Consider the following 19,015-nt stretch of genomic DNA (forward strand, 5'->3'; position numbering starts at 1 on the left):
TTCTTTTCTGCACTGAAGAAATTTCCTTTCTCTCAGGAGTGTTGTGATACAGGTGGTACAGATGGTGAAGCAGAGGTCTGGGTCTTTGAGTGGGGCTTGCTTAAGGAAAATTTTTGGCACTGGCACCTTAATGGGGCTGTACATCCAAACAGCTGGAGGAGAGCCATAAAGTAAACTAGCATTGCTATACATGTTTTCATACATATCTGCCTAGCTGCTTTCGGTGTGTTTATCAAAATATTTTGGGTTTGGGGCCTGTCTGATTGTAGTAATGAGGACAAGGGAACGATATGTATGGGAACCATAGTAAAGCCTTTTTTAAGCCCTCTGCTTTTAAACCTCCTTACTAGAGTAATTCTTTGGTTGGAAGGAGACAGGGAAGAGGTGTTGCAAAAATGCATGCTCTGAATATTCTAATAAAGCAGGTGGAAGGGGATTCCTTTTAGACAGATTATTTCTGAGATGGCTTGCAAATCTCTTTACTTTTGCTTCACTTAAAGGGGACAGATAGCTTGAATCAAAGTGGAGTATTTGCTACAGTGCTCTTCTGGCAGGCAGCGAAGTTTGAAAGAAAGAGAGGCAGTCGATTGGACTGTGGCTAATTTATTATTTTTAGATGGAAGGGAAGGAAGACTTGCATGAAAGTTGTTTCTGTTTGTCTTTCTCTTTTAGAACTGCAGTCTGGGTCGCGGGTTTTTTTTTGTTGTTGTTCTTTTTATTTGTTTGTTTTTTGAGCCTGTAAACATTTACTGTGTGGAAACACCTTGCACTGAAAATCAGGGGATATTTGACCAAAGTAGTAAAAGAAGCTTATAATTTTGACTGGTATGCTAATATTTGAGCTTAAGGTATGTGTTCTACCAGCCAAAAACACTGTCTATTTTTAAAAGTATTTATCCATGAGTGTTTTGTGGGAGCTTTACTGACCAGCAAAACAAGAGGACGTTGTTTTGTTGACTGTCTGCCTGACAGTGCCGTGGGTTGTGAATGCAGGTGTATTAGTGGTGGGTGGCTGATACTGAAAAGCATATGTGGTTGTTGAGCAGCTTCCAAAAGCCAGGCTGTTAGCATGAGCTTATTTCCACAGGGTTGTCTAAGAAGTGGTAGTCAGAAGAGAGGCATTTAGTTTGATAGGCTCCAAAGCTATTGCTGATGAAGAGATACACAAATAGAGATAAGAAAAGAATATAAAATGTTCTTTTAAAACCAGGTAAGATACATGCAGAATCCTGATGTGTTCCAATAAGCTCTTCAGGTAGGGAAGGGAAAAGTCTGCATCTACTGCCACCTTTCTCTGTATGTTTGGTGTTAGTATCCTCTGCAGTGTGAATGCTGCTTGCCTGCTGCTGTACTGTGAAACACTGAAAATCTATGGGTGAAGGAGAACAGTAAGCAAAATATATCTAGCTCTTTTCCAGGGATGTGGGATGGAAAGAGGTGGTAGTTGTTGCAGTGCGGTCTGTAATATACTGCTCTGTGCTCTGGCACCGGACGTTCAGATGGTGGCTGGCAAAGGTGCAGAAGTTCTCCTCACGGTGCAGAAAGAAAGGGAAGTTTTGACTGCATGTGCAGCTTGAGAGCAACCTCTGCTGAATGGTGTCGAAGCAACAATGACTCTCTGAGCTCTTTTTTTGATTTGAGGCATATTTGTTGAGTTGCTACAAGCAGCATGGAAGAGTATTCTTGGACAAGGATGGCTTAAGAAGAGTCGAAGGACAGCTGAAATATATAACTAACACCCAGGTATTCAAGAGGTCTGTGCAGCACTAACCAAGCACATGTACACCTCCTTGTTCCAGGGTGAGGGACTATCTCCAATTTGGATTTGGGTTTCTCCTTCACTATGTTCTGGGCTCTCTTGAAATGAAATCAGGAAATATTTTACAACCCAAATTGTAAGGTGATTTATTTTCAGTCTCGCCAATTCTTTTAAATCTCAGCTATTGAAGGAAGATCCTGTATCAACTCTACGCTCAGCACCATCAGATTTCCTTTGCAAGTGCATGCAGTTAAAAGGAAGCTGTTATACCAGCCTGTACTGAAATTTGTGGATGCCTGGGAAGATATTCCCCAGCAGTCAGGAAATGATGGTTTGAGTCCTCTGTTTTGTCTCAAAGTCGGCTCAAAAATACTGGAGAGGCCTTTGCAGAAAATAAATTTTTTAATCCCACAAAATACTTCATCTCAGATGCCCACCTGGTACAATTCTATTGAGGGGAAATTTAATGAGAATGAACTGTTCTTGTTTGGGAGAGTGAATGTCTTGTTCTACCAGGTGTGTGTTTCCATCAGAATTCATAGGAGTCTTATACCCTTCGAGAAGAAACTATCTAGGAAATGTATTTTGTTTACTCATCTGAGGAATGAAAGGCTTTTTCAGAGTCTCTGCTCCATTAGTGTGTTCATGCTGAAATTACTGCCTTACTAAGGGGAACAAATTTTTGAGTGTCACCTCCAGCATCTTTCTGAAAAGAAGGATAAAATGGTATTCTCTAGCCAAGGCCTGAAATCATTCCTTTTGCATCGTATAAGATGCTTCATTTCTGGTAAGAAAAAGAAACATTTCCACTGGAGTCCTCAGCCTAAGTATTTGAAGAACTGAATTAAGAGGGCATGAGCTGATTTTCTTGAGTGAACTATTGGCTGGTTGACCCACTGGCATTACCACCACACCAGGGCCTTCCACAGCGTAAGACTAGCTACATTACTTCCACAGCCAGAATACTCCCTTCCAGACAGAAAACTGATCTTTTCTCTTGCCCTTTGCTCCATTTCCTGTGATAAATGGTTTCCCTCTATTCAGTTATTTAGTAACCCATGCTCAAACTTTGGTCCTTAGAGACACTCCTTCCAACCTAGAGAAATGCTTTCTTTGGTCAGGAGTGATTGGTTAGGGGAGGCAGAGATATCTCATTTCTAAGATATTGTCAGTATTGGTTTCTCTGCTATTAAATGAAAGTGTCAGAACTACTTCTTAAGGTGGATCCAGTCCCAGTACTAGAGCTTATTATTTTTGTTTCACCTGGGCAATGTTGTTTCACTCTCTGTTACACAGAGGTTTCTGGGCTGCTGTGAAAATACCTTCCTTCACACTTTTACTATGAGTGGCTTTTTGGGAAGCAGGTGACCTTGTGGTCATCATGCTGGGATTTGATGATTGACATCTGTTCACTATCTAGTTGTACTGATACAGTTCAAACAGGGAGAAACTTTTACTGTAGTGAGAGTACATGTAGTAGGAGTACATTCTAGTACATGGTGAAAATGTATCCTGCAATATTGGTATGGTTAGGAAATATGCCCTGGGGATTAAGGAGTTAGTGCTGTTATTAGTAGGCCCTATAGGTGATGAATTGTTTCCTTATCATGTGTGACTTCTTTAAAAATGTAGAAAATCTTTGCCTGTGTGTGGAATCCCAATGTGAAGAGAATATTCTAAGAGCCAGCAGACTCTTTCCTGTCTAAAGAACCTTTTCTTCTTGGAAACAAAAGAACATTCCTTAAAACTACTTCCCTGCACTGACTTCCCTCTCTAGACTTAGATTGCTTGATCTGAACTGTTTAAGTTTGTGGGGGTTATCCCAGTGGAGCTTTGTGTGATTAATAGCTGATAGCAGTGTAAACCTAGCACTCAACATTTTCTGGGCAGTAGCCACACTTCCTACAGTCTGCATTTGACTGCTCATGGGATATGGAAAGAACAAGCACTAGGGAAGAGGTCACTCTCAAGAGCATCTCAATGGTGTGAGCTCAGTGTTTGCATTATCCATTTGCTAGTTTATATTCTTTGCAGGGATATGGAGATAGAGCCATTTCTCTGTACTGTTTTCATTGTTGTAAGTATTGCCAGGCACCCCTATGATGTAGCGGACCCTTTGCTTGTAGTATACATGACTATGAGAAAAATGAAACATGGGGATTTGGTCAGGTCTTTTCCACCTCATTTATTGGTCCTGCAGACAAAAGTTATGATTTAGTGGTAGACTGGCAGCTTACCTGCAATTTATTGGGTTGCATGTAATGTATTTCTGTTTGGATTTGCCATCCAGTCTAAATACATAGTAGGTTTTGATTTTTCAGTGCTCCTGACATCTTGCAGTTTCCACTGATTTTGCTAGGAGATAGGTGCAAAGTGCCATGTGAAAATCAAGACTGCTTTGCCCTTCAGAAGGATTTCTGGGCAGAGTGGGTATCAAATGATGCTGCAACTTCTTGTCAGTGGAAAGGCTGTGATACAGATTGGTTGTGTCTTGCCTTCAGCAAGTAGAAATTGGAAATAACAGCAGTTTCAGTCTTTCTTACAGTACCTGCTCGACCATGTCATCAGAGAAGCCAAGACCTGAACATATTTTAAGAGGCAATGTTTGACCAAGTTTTGTCTTTGTTTGTATGTATTCCATCCATAAATGTAATTTGTAGGATGCAAGAAAAGCTACGGAATTAGGTAAGTACTTAAAAAACATTCCTAAAGGGTGAGACAGAACAAACTGAAGCAGGTGATGATTCGGATAAATATCAAATAATACAGTGCTGTACAGAACTAAAAGCGGCAAGCAGTGATACTGGTACATACACTGCAAAGTCATGTGTTACTGGATATAGTAAAACTGTTTGTAGCCCTAAAGGGGGTAAAGAAGGTGCTCCTTCCCTAAGCGAGGGTAGAGTTCTGTTCTAGTTGTATACAATGGACCTTCTTTTCAAATAACGTCTAAGGGCTGTGTACCCAAGTCAAGTTGGCTGTTTAGAAGCAGTGTTGTTTTTTCTAGTGTGCAGCTGTGCTGCTGTGGGAGTTTTTTACTGCAATGTGGTTTTCTTTGGACTGTGCTTGAACCTTTGTCAAAAAGATGCAAGTAGCTTGGGCTCAGAAGCGGAAAGAACTTGCCATGTATTTGGGCAGGCTACTGACTTGTAGGTACTTAGGAGTCCAGAGATGACTGCACAAATATCCACTGCGTGCAGCTTCTCTGCAGTTCTTTGGATATCAGATCACGCATTTAAGCAAATGGCCCGTCTTTCGGGAAGAAGAGGGTGTTAATCAGTTAGAGCTCTAGGAAATCTTTGCTAGATAACTTAAATTTTTCTTAATCATGAACAGTAAAGAGTCTTCATGCAGACACGGCCTCTTGCTATGAAAATAGGGAAGAACTTGCAATTGGCAAGCTGGATAAAGCAGTAGAATAAAGTTAGTAGCAATTGGTGTGACATGCACAGGCACCACATACTCATGTACCATATGCTGTAGACCACACGGTCTGAAGATATGCTTCACTTTTTAGGGAAAGCCATCACATTTTGGTATTCTAGGGCTTTCCCTCCCTCCCCCCAATTTACAGTACTCTGTGCAGCATACTGCTGTTGGCAAAAAGCATACGCTGACCATGCAGGCACAGTGGCTGTTTCTAGATAACACAGTTTCTTTTCAGACCCTCATAGTCAGTACCTGTGTCACTCAGAGCATCGACTCTTTGGAATTTGATCTAGACGTAGATGAGGCATTGTTCACCCTAGTGTCATAAAACACCTAGCAGCCCCAAAACCTAAAGCAGCAAATCGTGGCTCTGTAACCAGCTTTCAATGTTGGTGTATAATCTCCTCCTGTAAATACTACAGCAGCCAGAAAATATATTTTATCTGGATACCACTTAAAAATACACACAGAAAACAACCCAAAATCCTTGAGCAGAACTCTTTCCAACTATCCATTCTTCGTGAAGACACGTTAGGTTAAAAGTTCAACATTTTCACCAAGTTGCTGGCTTGGAGTCCAAACCTACTTGCGTAATGTTGAGGTTGCAGGGCATTGAACCCAGATTATCCCTTGTCAGAATGTTGAAGAAAAATAAAAAAGCTGGAATAAAATACTGTATGTGACCTTTTCTTAATTTCATTTTCTGAAGTTAATTTATTGTTGGTGCCAAACTGACAACCCTAGAATCTGAGCAGCTTAAAAAATAGGTATATAAAATAAGTGACATTTTGAACCTGTCTGTGCTGTGACCTAGAGGAAACCCTCTCTAAGATGGAAAGAGGATCAAAATCCCAGGACCTGTTCCTTTTGTGATGCTTCTACTGCTTGCCTTCCATTTACTTAATTACTAAAGGGGTGTTTTAATTATTATCTGCATCAATGGCTTTTCAGTGTATGGAACTGAACAGAGAACCACCATCCTTACTATTTCTAGGCCTGCAATGACCTATAGAGAGATGTTCTACTCTGGCTGGGGCACTAAGTAGGAAAGCAGTGGAGTTGCAAGCTTGAACCTGGCTTTCCCAGGTGGCATTGCTTAAGACCAGTTTTGAAGAGATTCTGTATGGTCCAGGAAAAACATATAAAAGTCCAAGTGTTGTCTGTGTTGGGTTTTTCTCTGGTCCTACCCATTTGTTATAAATACAGAGTTGCTCTTTCTGAGAGGAGAACTTGAGGAAAATTTTACCCATGTGAGTAAATGATTTATCTGCCAATAGTGAAGAATGCACTGATACACCTGTAATTAGTTACTGGTGGCTATAATCAAGATAAGTTCTCAGTCAGCTCAAGCTTTACTGTCCAGTACCAGCCCTGAACCCAATGTTAGAATGGAAATCAGTTTTCCTGTGCTGTCATGACATCGTACCAGGGATGAAACATTCTTCTGCTAATTGTCTGAAAAAGAAAACAGCAATTCACATGGAAATGAGCTAAAGTTTGAGAAGATGTAATTGGAGCATTACCATTTGTTTGTTTTTCTTGGAGCGTGCTGACAGTCCTTACAGATTATTTCTCTCTCAGCAGAGGCACTCTAATGCCCTCAGCTGCTTATTTTGTCTGGAAAATTCATGCACCCAGGATAACGATGACAACAACAGCAACATTTTGTTTCCCAAATCCCGCTGGCAAAATAGTTGCATCATGTCTGGAAATAATTGGGCAATGACAGAATGGAAAAATTACAATGACTCAAACAAGACAGGGATGCTCTTAGTAATAGGGCTTTGTGTGTTCATTCTTCTGAAGGTGGTGGTTATTAGTGCTACTGGGAAGCTCTGAATTGACAGCCCTTCTGACTAAATCTCATTGTTGTCAATAGAAATACTACAGAGATTTCAACCCCCTAGCCCGAGCTTTTATGGTAATCTGCCCTTTCAGTATTCCCTGTCTTTGGTGTAGAGGAAAGACTGGGCTAGTTTGTTCTCCAGATCATTTTGTCCTTGGCTTCTTACTTGAGGTGATCAAAAAGATTCGGTTCTGCAGTGTGGATGTCTTCTGTTCCTTAGGAGCTAGTCTTATGGATAGAATGGACGTTACTGATTAGGGACAGTTTCAAACCAGTGACATTTAAAGGTATTCTATGTCCTGCAATTCACAGCCTCAAAATTACAGTATTGTCTTGGGACAGTCCTAAAAACAACATTCTGAGCACCTGATCATTTTCAAGAGTACAATAGCCTGGGGATTGTGGAGAGAGTTTCAAAAGACTGCCTGCTTGAGGGTGTTATTCTCAGTTATGGTTGGGCCCTGTGGCATCTCTGGGGCCTGTGGCTTTCTTTTCCCATGTTTGTTTTTGTGTAGCAGATTCCCCACAGGCTCTCACAATCACAGTGATTTGGAGAAGAACAGTGACATAACAACTCAACTCGTCTAGCGAAATTAATGCTGTGGTTGGGAAAACCATCATATAACTTCCATTATTTCATAAAACATAGGCTTATCCACCTCAAACTATTATATTAACTATCTTTACACTAAACTTGCAGACATTGCTAAATGCTGTCCCTACAAGCAGCATCATTACTAGGGTGTGAATCGTGGTGTCCTGGCCAGATTCAACCTGGTTGATTACACTCTGCTGACCTACTGTTTTTATTATTATTTGTGCAGTATCATAAGTCTACGTGGCACTGTACAATAATTTACTTGCATTAAATATATAACTAAGGCCCTATGCTGGAGAACTCAAAGCCTCAGTGGTGCAGCTGGGACAATAGACTATAATACAACAAAAACAAAACATACACAGAGTGTGGTGCAGTCTTTACAGATTGTGTCATGCAGTATGTACCTTTGCAGAAGGTTTTTTTTTAATGTTTGTTTAAAAAAGAGGAGTTTTGGAGTTTGCGATGCTTGAAGTGGGTGCTAGGAGCCATTCCAAGTCTAAGAGTTACCATGAAAAAGGCAAGAAAAAAAATGGAAGGATGAAAAAGGTGGAGAACAAAAACAAAGCTGATGGAAAAGAAAGAGTAAGAGAACTAAGAGCTGGACTTGAAAGTGTTGCCCTTCTGTATCTGAAGGAGGCTTTTTTTTCTTTCTTTCTTTTTTTTAAGAAGGCAATATGGTAATTTTCAATGAGGTATAGAAGTTGAACAAATTTGGTCCATGATAAGAGAGACAGGAAAATTAATCTTGGTAAATAAGACCTTTTGATATGAGTAGAAAGTGGAGGGTATTTGTAGATGTTACTAAAACTGCGGGGCTGTAATGCTAGAAGACTGAGCAATGGTGATGACAGGAGGAGGGCAAGGAAGGGAAGATGGTGAACTCCATACGACTATACTCAAACCTAAAAGGTAGCTTATATTTGGAGGTATGAAATCCTATTGAATCCACAACCTGTAAGTAACAGGACAGTTTGACCCGTTGAGTGTAAGGTGTTGGCAAGCTTGCATAAGTGTGTAGTTGATCATTTGGAATGGTAACCTGTGTTGTAATAAGCACAAAGCAAAACGTACTTCTGCCTCCAAAGTTGCTGTTTAGACTGACATCTGTGCCTCATATCCAAATACACTGTACACTTAGGTGCTGAGGTGATGAAAGACATGTTAAACATGCTGTGAATTTCCCTTATTTTATCTGTAGTTTGAGCTGCAGTGGTCACATCACCATTCACAAATGTTACGGATGTGTAGATTTACGTGTATCTAAATGAGATCAGGATAGAGCCTATTATTAGGCTTAGGACTCAGCTTTTTATATCTAAAAGGACAGACTGGTTGTGACCCTGCAACTTATTGTGTGGAGTCAGAGTTATAATAAATTAATAAATTTGTGAAAATAGAATAACTTCTCAGCAGGTAAAAGAATGAATAAATTGCTCAATCAGCTTAGATGCAGAGACTTACTAATCTGTGCTTGATTGAAAGGAGAAAAAAGGTGTAAAGAAAAAATTATCACTAGCTGGGTTTCTGGCTTTAACTACTTCACTGTTCTTTCCTTTTTGATTCTAGTTTTGACTGTGTTCTTTTTAAATTGTTTTTCTATGATCACGATTTGGGTAAATGTATGGTTCGGGAGGAACATGAGGAACCTGCTTGTGTTTTTTTTCCCATCTGCTGATGAAGACAGAGAAAGAGCTCCAAAATAATCTTTCAGAAGGGAAAAGGCTTCTTAGAAATCTTTGTAATTCCTTTGTGTTGGTGAATTAGTTTCAGGCAAGAGGTAAAACACTGTTGGATTTCTGGGCATTAACAGGCTGATGTTAGTGGTCATTAATTATCCAGCACATCCTGAGCATTCTTAAAGAATTAAAAATAAACAGATTTTTGACAGACTCATTGCACTAGGTAGGTTTAAGTATATAGTTAAACCTGACAGTTTTCAAATAGCACTTGCCTCTTCCCTGGTCCCAGGCCATATTTCCTTGGCAAAAAAAAAAAAGAAAAAAAAGAAAGGTATTATTAATTATATAATATGATTGTAGCTGGAGACATGCTGCAGGTATGTGGGGTGCTTTGAAATTCTCAGTTCAGTTTTGTTGGGATACTGTGGCAGAAAAATGGTGAAAAGCAACATGGGAACTTGTGCCATGAAGCAGCCTGACAGGTGTGCAGAACAGAGTGGAGCTGAGTGCCTGGACTGCTTTGTGGTGTTCTTATTCTATCTTGAAATCCCTATCTTTGTTCTGATGTGTTGTGTGAGAGAAAAGCAATGAATCAGCTTTAAAATGTGCAGCATGTTGAGTGCCAAACTCTCCTCTCTGGCGGAACCATTAACTCTAGGCTGTGACTCCCAGAACTACAGGGCTGTTGCTGCACGAGGCCCCATTTTCTTTTCAGGGTTTTCTTTCCTGTGATCCACTGATCCATATTGCTTGGGTCTGATGCTTTCTGTTCAACACAGTGGCAGCTGTGCTTTTCAGGAAGTACTGCCGGCCTTCCTGAAAGAATAATTTTAACTTAATGAATTTTAAAGGCTTGGTTATTTTATTATTATTTCATGCCCTGGAAACAAGGAAACTTTTTAGCATAGTGAAAAATCCAAATCAAAAGAGTTGGGTTACTGCTCCATATGTGACAAATGGGTTGCTCGCCTGCGCTTCCCCCATATGCTGCAATTGCCTAATATTGCATCTGACATCTGTCACATTACGTGTGGCATATATGGAAAGCTCCCATGGTGACTGGAACATGCCATGATGCTCACAGTTTCACCATCTGTGCACTGGAGAAGCAACATGGTCCAGGAGACCAATCACAGGGTTAGGAGAACAGAGCTGTTCAGCTTTACCCAGTGCATCTATTTCCATGATTTTGAACATGGTGCTTATTCTCTCCTTTTCACCATCCTGTAAGTGAAGGTGAAGGTAGCTATTCTACTGCCATGAAATTCTGATGGTTTATTGGTTAACAGTTGAATAACATAGAGATTTCATTTGGATTTGGAGAGGGAGGTGTGGCTTCTGTTCCAAGATAGTCTGACTTCAGATTTCTTTCAAGTTTTGCATTGCCTCAGATTTATATGTTCCATTCTGCTGTAGAGAAAGATGAAGATTTACCAGGGAAAGTGAAGGGATTTTTTTTTTTTTAATCTGTTCTCCTGCTATAATCAACCAGTGTGGATGGTGATTCTGCATCAGATGTATGGTCCCATACTTCTCACCTAGATCAGAGCATTGGCTGCACCCACTGAAGTTTCATGCCTGTTGAGGATTAGTGGAGGTGCAATTCTGGAACTGAATGCATCAGTGTTTTCCATGAGTGCTTTCTGATGCTGAAAACTAGTTTTGCAAGCCTGCATGTGTTTAGCTAACCCATAGAGTTCTCTTTCTTCTATTTTCCCAAAGGTGATGGATTCAAAAGTAATTCTCTCTATTTTACTTATACTTGTGCCCTGACTGTTCACTGCATTGAGGAACAGGACAGTGAGATAAAAACTGTGATAACTGGCCTCTTATGCAGGAGAGCTTCTGGCACAGTTGTTTCACATGTCTTACTCTTTGTGGAATGCTGCTTATTTTTGTATGGAAAGATATGGTTTCTGAGAAGAGAATGGAGAGAGAGACTGAAGAAGAGAGACTGATTTAGAACTTGCAATTGAAAGAGGATGCTTGTGTGCAGTTAGACTGGATCCTATCACATGTGGCTAAACTTTCTGATAAAACTTGGAGAAATTGTATTAGGTTAATTATGTTTGGTCACTGGGCCAAGGGGTTTAGAAATGAACACGTACTCCCTGTCAGAGGAAGAGGACATTGTTATAATTAGATGTTGGGCAAAGTTCCAGACTTAGACTCCTGACCTGAGCCGAACCATAGATGGGGCTGGGAAGCAGGAGAGGGTGTGCGGTTAGCTGTTGAAGTGATAGCAAGTTGTTTGTGCTGTGCAAAAGGGTAAGACGGTGCAGCCAAGAAGAGCTGTGGGGGGGAGTTATGCGTAACAGTAGGATTCCTCTGGAGACATTTCCCATTGATTCTCACTGGAGCTGTTTTAGAAGTGGATAACTGCATGTGTTTGCTCATTTTTTTACAATTGCCTTACCTGTAAGAAATTGAAAGGCAATAGATCTTCCATTAGGAAAAAAAAAATTACTTCTGTGGTTACTTTTGTAAGTTTTTAAAATATTTTTTTACAATACCTATATTATCAGTTTCCACTTCAGAAAAATGAAAGATGTTCATTTCCGCATTTTCTCTCTGTTGTCTTTTCTCCTTCTTTGGAAGCACTTTCCCAAAATTTGATTCTTAAGAGAGAAACGTTTTTTTAACCATGTCCACCACCAAAGATCAAGAAGATGTAATTATTTCTTAAGTAACATAAACTGTGTAATTTAAATAAAAGGGCAGTGCTCCCACTCAGAAATGTCACTCATTCATTCACTGATTCAATTCTAAAATACCTGTGCTGGATTCTTCTCTGTCAGTCCTCAATTGTTTGCATTTAAAATCCATCTAGACACTTCTCCTATCTACAATTACAGTGTTGCAACATTATAGAAATGCCGTTTTATCCCTCTGTGTCAGTATGGATTTGCTGCCTGTCACTTAGAGATGGACCTGGAAAATGCCAGTGTTGGAGTATGGGTTGTGCAATGGAACAATGCACTGTAAAAGGTCTTACTGTGTAAGGTTTCTGCTTGTGTGAGCACTGCATGCTTTTGCAGAATAATAAAACTGAGTAGCTTTCTTGAGTGATTTAAGTATGGATCCCCAGCAAATGGTGCCTGTATTATAAAAACACCAGGGGAACAAGCACTAGCTTTTTTTTTTTTGTTGTTTTTCCTTCATCATTATGGGTAAAGAAGGCCAGGAGACTGACTGACTTCTCATCTCTTGGGTGAAACTGCTTAAGATGAAAGTTGAATGATGAAATGTCAGTACCAGACCAGGGCAGTGCCTACTCTGTAGAACAAGTTGGCCTTAATATCCAGCCATGTGGTACTTCTCGTTTCCTGGTAGGGTGCCTTTTTTTTGACAAAATGCTAACTGGGGCCTTGGCCCAAGCTCACAATGGAAGATGTTATGGTCCTATCACTTTGGTGTCTCAACCAATTTTTCCAAGTATGATTCAATCGCTGTGCCCCAGACATTCCTGTCCTTTGATGGTTAGTGAGGAAGTCTCTAGACAGCAGGCCAGAATTTGGTTGCAACTGAATAGATGTAAATATAGTTTATACTGGCTTTAAATCAAATTTGGTTCATTGATTTGAGTTCCTTCCAAGATGATGTTATGTCAGAATAATGAGTTCTAACCTTATCCATGGCCAACTTGTAATAACGGACATTGCACTTGGAGTAGTCCCTGAGAAGATGGTCTCCAGCAGAGAAGGTCAACTTCTTCTGAGGTTCTCTTGTGAAATCTTTTAAGAACTCAAACCCTTAAATCTGCTCCAGGGAGAAGAAACAGAAGTTTGCATGTGCATTGTTGTGCTAGATCTGAGGGCATTCTGCTTTTTCTAGCTAGACCAGTGTCAGAGACTAGGTTCCAGGGTTAAGTTGGCCTTTGGTACCTCCTAGTTAGAATCCAATGACCTTACAAATGTGCTTTTGAAGCCAGCATCACGCTGCCCTGCTGAGTCCTGCCGAGATATAGCACCCCTTGCAGAGCTGGCACAGAGAGCAAAGGAAAGTGGGCATGCCAGAAGGGCAGCGCATGGTACCAGCTCACCTGGGTTTGTTCTTTTCCTTCCAGCTGCATGAGAGTTGCCCCTGATGACCTCCAATGCAGAAGGAGAGGTGCTAGATACATTAACCCCAGCCACAAAATAGGGCAGGTGATTTCTGCCAAGCACATAGTGCCACAAGGAGGTTGGATGTTGTATTTTTTTTATTTTTTTTAATTTTTTTTTTTAGGCAAGTATTCCTACACAAAATGTCCCCAGAGAGCTTCTGGCTGGATGCAGTACACTGAGTCCCACTACGCAACTGCTGTCACAAAGGTGCTTTTCTCACTTAGGCTCTATGAGAGCTTAAAGCAGCCTTGTTCTGGCAAGCAAACAGGCCAAAGCTTTGTGGGGCAGGTTATGGCAAAGTTGCAGCAGGTGCTCTGATGACAAAGCTCAGCTGTGTTGCTGATGATACAGCATCCAGCATCCTGTGGCCTCCTTCACCTGCTGCCTCCCTCACTGCTCCCCTCCTTTGTGCCCGGGAAGCTTGGCTTCACAACAGGCTTTAATTATTTACTCTCTAAGGATATGGCTTATTCTGCAGATTAAGTGGAAAAAAATGAAGCCCTTAAAAAATATAACACAAATAAGCCCCTGAGCTGTCAAACAACAAGTCCCTTAAAAGGGCAAAATATGCAGCTCTCTGTGGACTGCACAGATCCCTCCTTTCAAACTGCTGGCAGGAGACTTCCTGTTTGGATGGGCTGTTCACAAACGGTGTTGTGTGGTGAAATCAGTCACTTTCCAGCTCCTCCTTTGGGCCTTCTCTTGCCTGTCTTTACACTCCTGATACCAAAGCCCTTCAAGCCTGGGTCCTGTCAAGACTGGTTCTGGCAGCTTAAATGTAAATCTGAAAGCATGCGTTAGTGCAGTGTAGTTTCTCCCCTGGATTCATAAAACAGCCCAAACTAGTTATGTATGTTTGAAAATGTGATAGCCTACTGAGCTAGTCTGGCCATTAAGGGGTAAGTTGGTGCTGGAGGTCTGACTCCAGAGTGGTGAAAAACTGATTTCCATTTAGTTGTTTCATCATTGGTTTTATTGTGATCAAATGGGATGTCTTTGGGGCATTCTTCCTTTTTTTCTGGGTAAATTCTCCAGTATATGCTTTTTGCTTCTGATACTTTGTTTCCTGTTGTAGTGAGAGAAGGGGAAATATTAGTGTTCAATGGTAGCTTTCAATCCTGACTACTGAGTGTTACTGATAAATCTAGCTGCTGAGAAATCCCACACTGCGTTTGCAAAGCCTTTCAAGAAACTCTGAGAGGAGTGATGCTATACTGCCATATACGAACATGCTAATACTATGTTAAAGCTCAGCTACCTTGTTCAACTTGAGTGTTTATTTTGCTCCTTTGTATCTCAAATCTTTCTGTCTTCCTCTTGTCTCTATATAAGCGATAACCATTGTAACTGCAAAGAGCTGTACAGATCCAGTGGAGTCTTGTTCATCTTTTGTTTTCTTTTGTTTCTGTTCTTCTTTCCTACAGAACATGATCAGAAGATAGCATCGTACACGATGACCATGGCTCCGCGGAAGAGGAATCGTCATGCATTGGGGTTTCTTTGTTGTTTTGGGGGTAGTGACCTCCCTGAAATCAATCTTAAAGATAATAACCCCCTCCAATTCCTTGAGTTTTCTGTCCCAATCCCACCAGCAGAGGAGCTCAATGCCAGATTCTCTGAACTTGTGGTGAGTTTCTTCTGTCATGTTGATATGTTTTAGGGGGCAGATGAACTCCTCCATTCAAAGGAGGAGGTCAATTTATGGTTAACAACTTTAGGATAAAATCTGCTATGTAATGTCATACAGTGGAAAGTCTTGGGGTTTGCCTGTATATAAAATAAGGACTGTACTGTTATGTTGATCAGTAATGTTCTGCTGGTGAGATATAAGACTCAAGTGACATGCTAATTATATTTCATCTGTCAATTGCCTTTGACCCATGAAATAGTGCTGTTGCAGCAACAGATGTAAGCAGGAAGAAGAAGGAGTTATTTCAGATGAACTTTGTTGCTTGTTTTTTCAGTAAATGTTGTGGATTAGCAGTAGCAGGTATTTACTGTTCATGTTTGGCGTTAAATGGCTTCACTATCTTTGCCCTCATGTTTTGGCATGTGTGCAAAACACTGAGAGAGATTACAAGATTGTACTGGTTTTAGAGTCTCCACCATAAAGGTGATGCCCATGTGATGCAGTTCATTAGGTATCTCATTATCTCTCTGTGGCTGGGGCTTATGGAAAGTGAGGTGTCTGTGAGCGTAAACATGCCTGAGATTGTGCTACTGAGATGTGGAATAGCAAAGAGAATATTGGATGTTTTAGAGGGGTTTGCCAGCAATCTTCCTGTATTGCACTTGTATAACATTAGCCTGGTTGGTCCTTGTCTATTGATAAGGCTTTGCAGTGCTATAGCGATAAAAATAACTATATAACTTGGGTTTGCAGGTGGAAGCGAGCATAGGGACAGCTACAGTATGTCAGATCAATGGTCTGGCCATCTAGCCCAGGCTCCTATTTCAAACAGTGATAAAAAAGCAGATGCCTGAGAGTGAATATAAGAGATGAGCTTAGAGAGGTCCTTTCCCAAATATTCTCATTCCTTCTAAAAGTTTGCAGCTCAAGGATTTCCTCAGCCAAAGTTGCTCTCTGGGTACTCAGTAACTAGTATGGATTTATCTCCCATTAACTCCTTTCATCTGCCCTAGAACCTGTGAAAAGTTTTAGAGTTTGCAGTATCCTGTGGCAGGGATGTGAGAAGGATTCAATAGGACTTGCAGCTGTTTCAGGAAGAATAGGGGGTGCAGAAGAAAGAAATTTTACTCACTTCTGACTAACTAGTGGATGGCAAATCACTTAAGGAGGTGGCTAACAAAATCCTGGTCTGTATTTAAGTTCATTTGCCTCCTATATGAAACTAATTTGATTCCTTTTGGAAAGTGCAGCTGACTGACTCTAGGGAATTCTGCCTGGTGACAGGTATTCCTCTTGGGTATGAATATAATCTGTAATCTGTTCCACTATCAGTTTGTTTCTGGATGATGTGTAAATCTTGTTTTTAACATGTGAAGTATTAATGGCTGTATAAAAGTTTAGTTTTCTCCAATATCATGATCTGTTGAAGCGTTAAATCCAGCTTTCCTGAGAATGTCACCAGCATGCTTTGCTCCTGAACTTGGCTTACTAAAACTTGAACTTGCTCACCTTCAGGTCACATGGAAAGAACTATTTATATTTGCCACTGGGCTTTGCTTACTGAGAAGAGGATCAGTTTCTATGAGGAGTTTGAGAGTTTGTGGTGGTATTTAGGGTGCTTTTAACTTTTTGGTTTATGCCTGGCAAATGTCGCTGTTCCATGTGCTTGTGGCAAAATAGTTCACAGCTGCCCTGTGGAAGTCTATTAAACAGTATGATTTATAATGTTTTCAGTGCAAAATTTAATGACAAGCGTACACGATCTGCAGAAATTTTTGGCCCCAGAAGTGTGAGTTGTTAGTCTATGCTATAACTTATTAAATGTGCTGACAGCCTGTAACTGGCATATATATTTCAAATAAATGAAGCCATTGAAATAAAAATAGATCAAATTCATGTTCATATATTTAATGATAGTACCCTAGCCATCATTACATAAGAAGTGTGCTGGAAGAGAAACTTGCTATTTTTCAGAAGGTTAATGATGTATATCACACATAAAGCACTCAGATAGGATGGTGATACATGTCCATAAGAGTTCGTATATAAGCAGGTAACATGACAATAGTGAAGTCTTTGAGTGGGAGAACCTGGGATAGAAACTAGGCTGGCAGAATGCAGAATTTGCCCAGAAGGGCTGGTTTGTCCACAGTTCCAGATTAATGCATGTTCTATGAGACATTAAAATAAAACAGGCTACATTTGTATTGACAGCTCAGATGAGATTTTAATTGGATTAGAAAGATTCAGTCTGTAAATGTGTGAGTGTAAATCAGCGACCTGGAAGTGCCTGAGAGGGCTCTGTACTGTGTACTAGCTTCCCCGCTGCTTATCCGTTAGGGGCTAGTCTGGATGCATTTGTACTATATAAAAAACAGATTTGAGCGTAAAGCCTTTTGACCCAAATCCCCAAGTGAAATGATGACACCAACATCATCTTAGATCTGTAATGAGAAAAGCATTTGTGTTAGCTCCCTGGAGCAGGCCCAGAGGGTATAGCCTCATCTTGCCATCTGCTCTGCAAAGGGTATAATGAAACATAGTGCTGTGTGTGAATGCGTTGTTGAAAGCCCTATTTTCCCCCTTGTTGCCGTTAAAATCTGGGGCATTGTCCCACATAGGAGTTAACAACAAGAAAAGCTAAGCCTAGCTGTTCTGGAAAAGCCTCCCTTGTGATGAGTTTTCCAGTCTGGTAAATATCTAGGATGTTTCCACCTGCCTTTCTGAGAAAAATGGACACTTTGAGGGTCAGCAGAACATCTTCTCTTGTTCTTCTGATCTTTAAATTAATAGCATAAAAAGTGAATTTGGAGGTGTCCATTTTGCAAAAGCAGGAGATTGAGGAACTAAGAATGTGTTGGGATCCTTTATTTGTGATGGAGTTGCAAGACCCCTTCCCAGCTTGTAAAGCTGCAGGTGCAGACTCCAGGATGAGGCAGATATATTTGTATAGGGTGCTTTGTGCAGGAGATGGACCCGGACAAACCCACTGGCCAACAGTCAGGCAGCTGCCTGACTGGACTCTCACCAAGGCAGTGTTTGTCAACAGACAAACTGATCTCACTGAAATGTCTGCTCTGAAGACAACCCAACCAGAAAACCTTTTCTAGTATGGATTCCAAGCATTTCTGTTCCTTGAAGCTGGATGTTATGGTTGAGGCCTTGTCTCCTCAATTAGAAAATGGAAACAGAAAGGCTTACTCCTGGTATAGGCTAATTCAATCTTGTTTTATTTCAGTGGGAACATATGCAGAGAGCAGCTTTGAGTAAAGACTATGGCTCAGGGTGATTGGCTCTGATTTTGTTTGGGCTAAGGCAGGAGGCAAAGCCATATTAGCTCTTGAGTCATCCACTGGTTATGATTGACTTGGAGCTAATGCAGTAACAATATGGCTAAGTCCTTGTCAAAAGTCTAGATGTACAAGAAACAAAGCAAACAGATGCTTGTGAGTCCAAGGTTTGCCCCTTTCATGCTTTCAAGTGAAAGAGGGAAGGAGTACCTGACTTCTGAGCCTCTCTTTCAGTAGGCGAGGAAAGAAGCCCTAGGCAGTAGGAAGGCTGTGTGGAGTGGCCTTCTGCCTCATAAATGGTAAAACTGGCCCTACAGGACTATCATGGCCATTCTAGCCAGCTGCCCTTCTTCTTTTCCTCAGTCTCTCTTCCCAGCTGGCACTGTGTATACTACCATGCAGTAAAGTGCTGCTGCAGTCGGTGGTCTAGTCAGTGGGTGCCAAGCTGGTTTTGTGCCTGCTGGCAAAAATGACTGTGCTAAGCACATGTGTTTTTCTTTGTGCAGATTTATTGACTGAACAGCAACTGCAGAAGACTCTGGAAGAACGATTGCAAGGCCAGGGGAAATAATTTTTTTCATGAAACAGCTTCTCCAAGTTCTTGTTCAAATTTGTGAGAAGTGGTGTGTTCTTGCCACAGTGGATTCTGATTCTTTCATTCAATATCTAAAGTTT

At 40.9% G+C, this 19,015-nt stretch overlaps 1 protein-coding gene across 5 annotated transcripts in view; it reads left to right on the plus strand.

Moving 5' to 3' along the window:
• DAAM2 (dishevelled associated activator of morphogenesis 2) overlaps window positions 1-19,015 on the plus strand; it is a 210,268-nt gene that overhangs the window by 67,917 nt on the left and 123,336 nt on the right. For all 5 annotated transcript variants that reach the window (XM_026121182.2, XM_064509538.1, XM_064509539.1 and 2 more), the window contains one exon: window positions 14,845-15,047. In XM_026121182.2, coding sequence (XP_025976967.2) covers window positions 14,874-15,047 — 174 coding nt within the window. In that variant the 5' untranslated portion in view covers window positions 14,845-14,873. The remainder of the gene's footprint in view (window positions 1-14,844; window positions 15,048-19,015) is intronic.

The sequence above is a fragment of the Dromaius novaehollandiae genome, chromosome 3 (assembly GCF_036370855.1).
Source record: "Dromaius novaehollandiae isolate bDroNov1 chromosome 3, bDroNov1.hap1, whole genome shotgun sequence".
In the NCBI taxonomy this organism is placed as follows: domain Eukaryota; kingdom Metazoa; phylum Chordata; class Aves; order Casuariiformes; family Dromaiidae; genus Dromaius; species Dromaius novaehollandiae.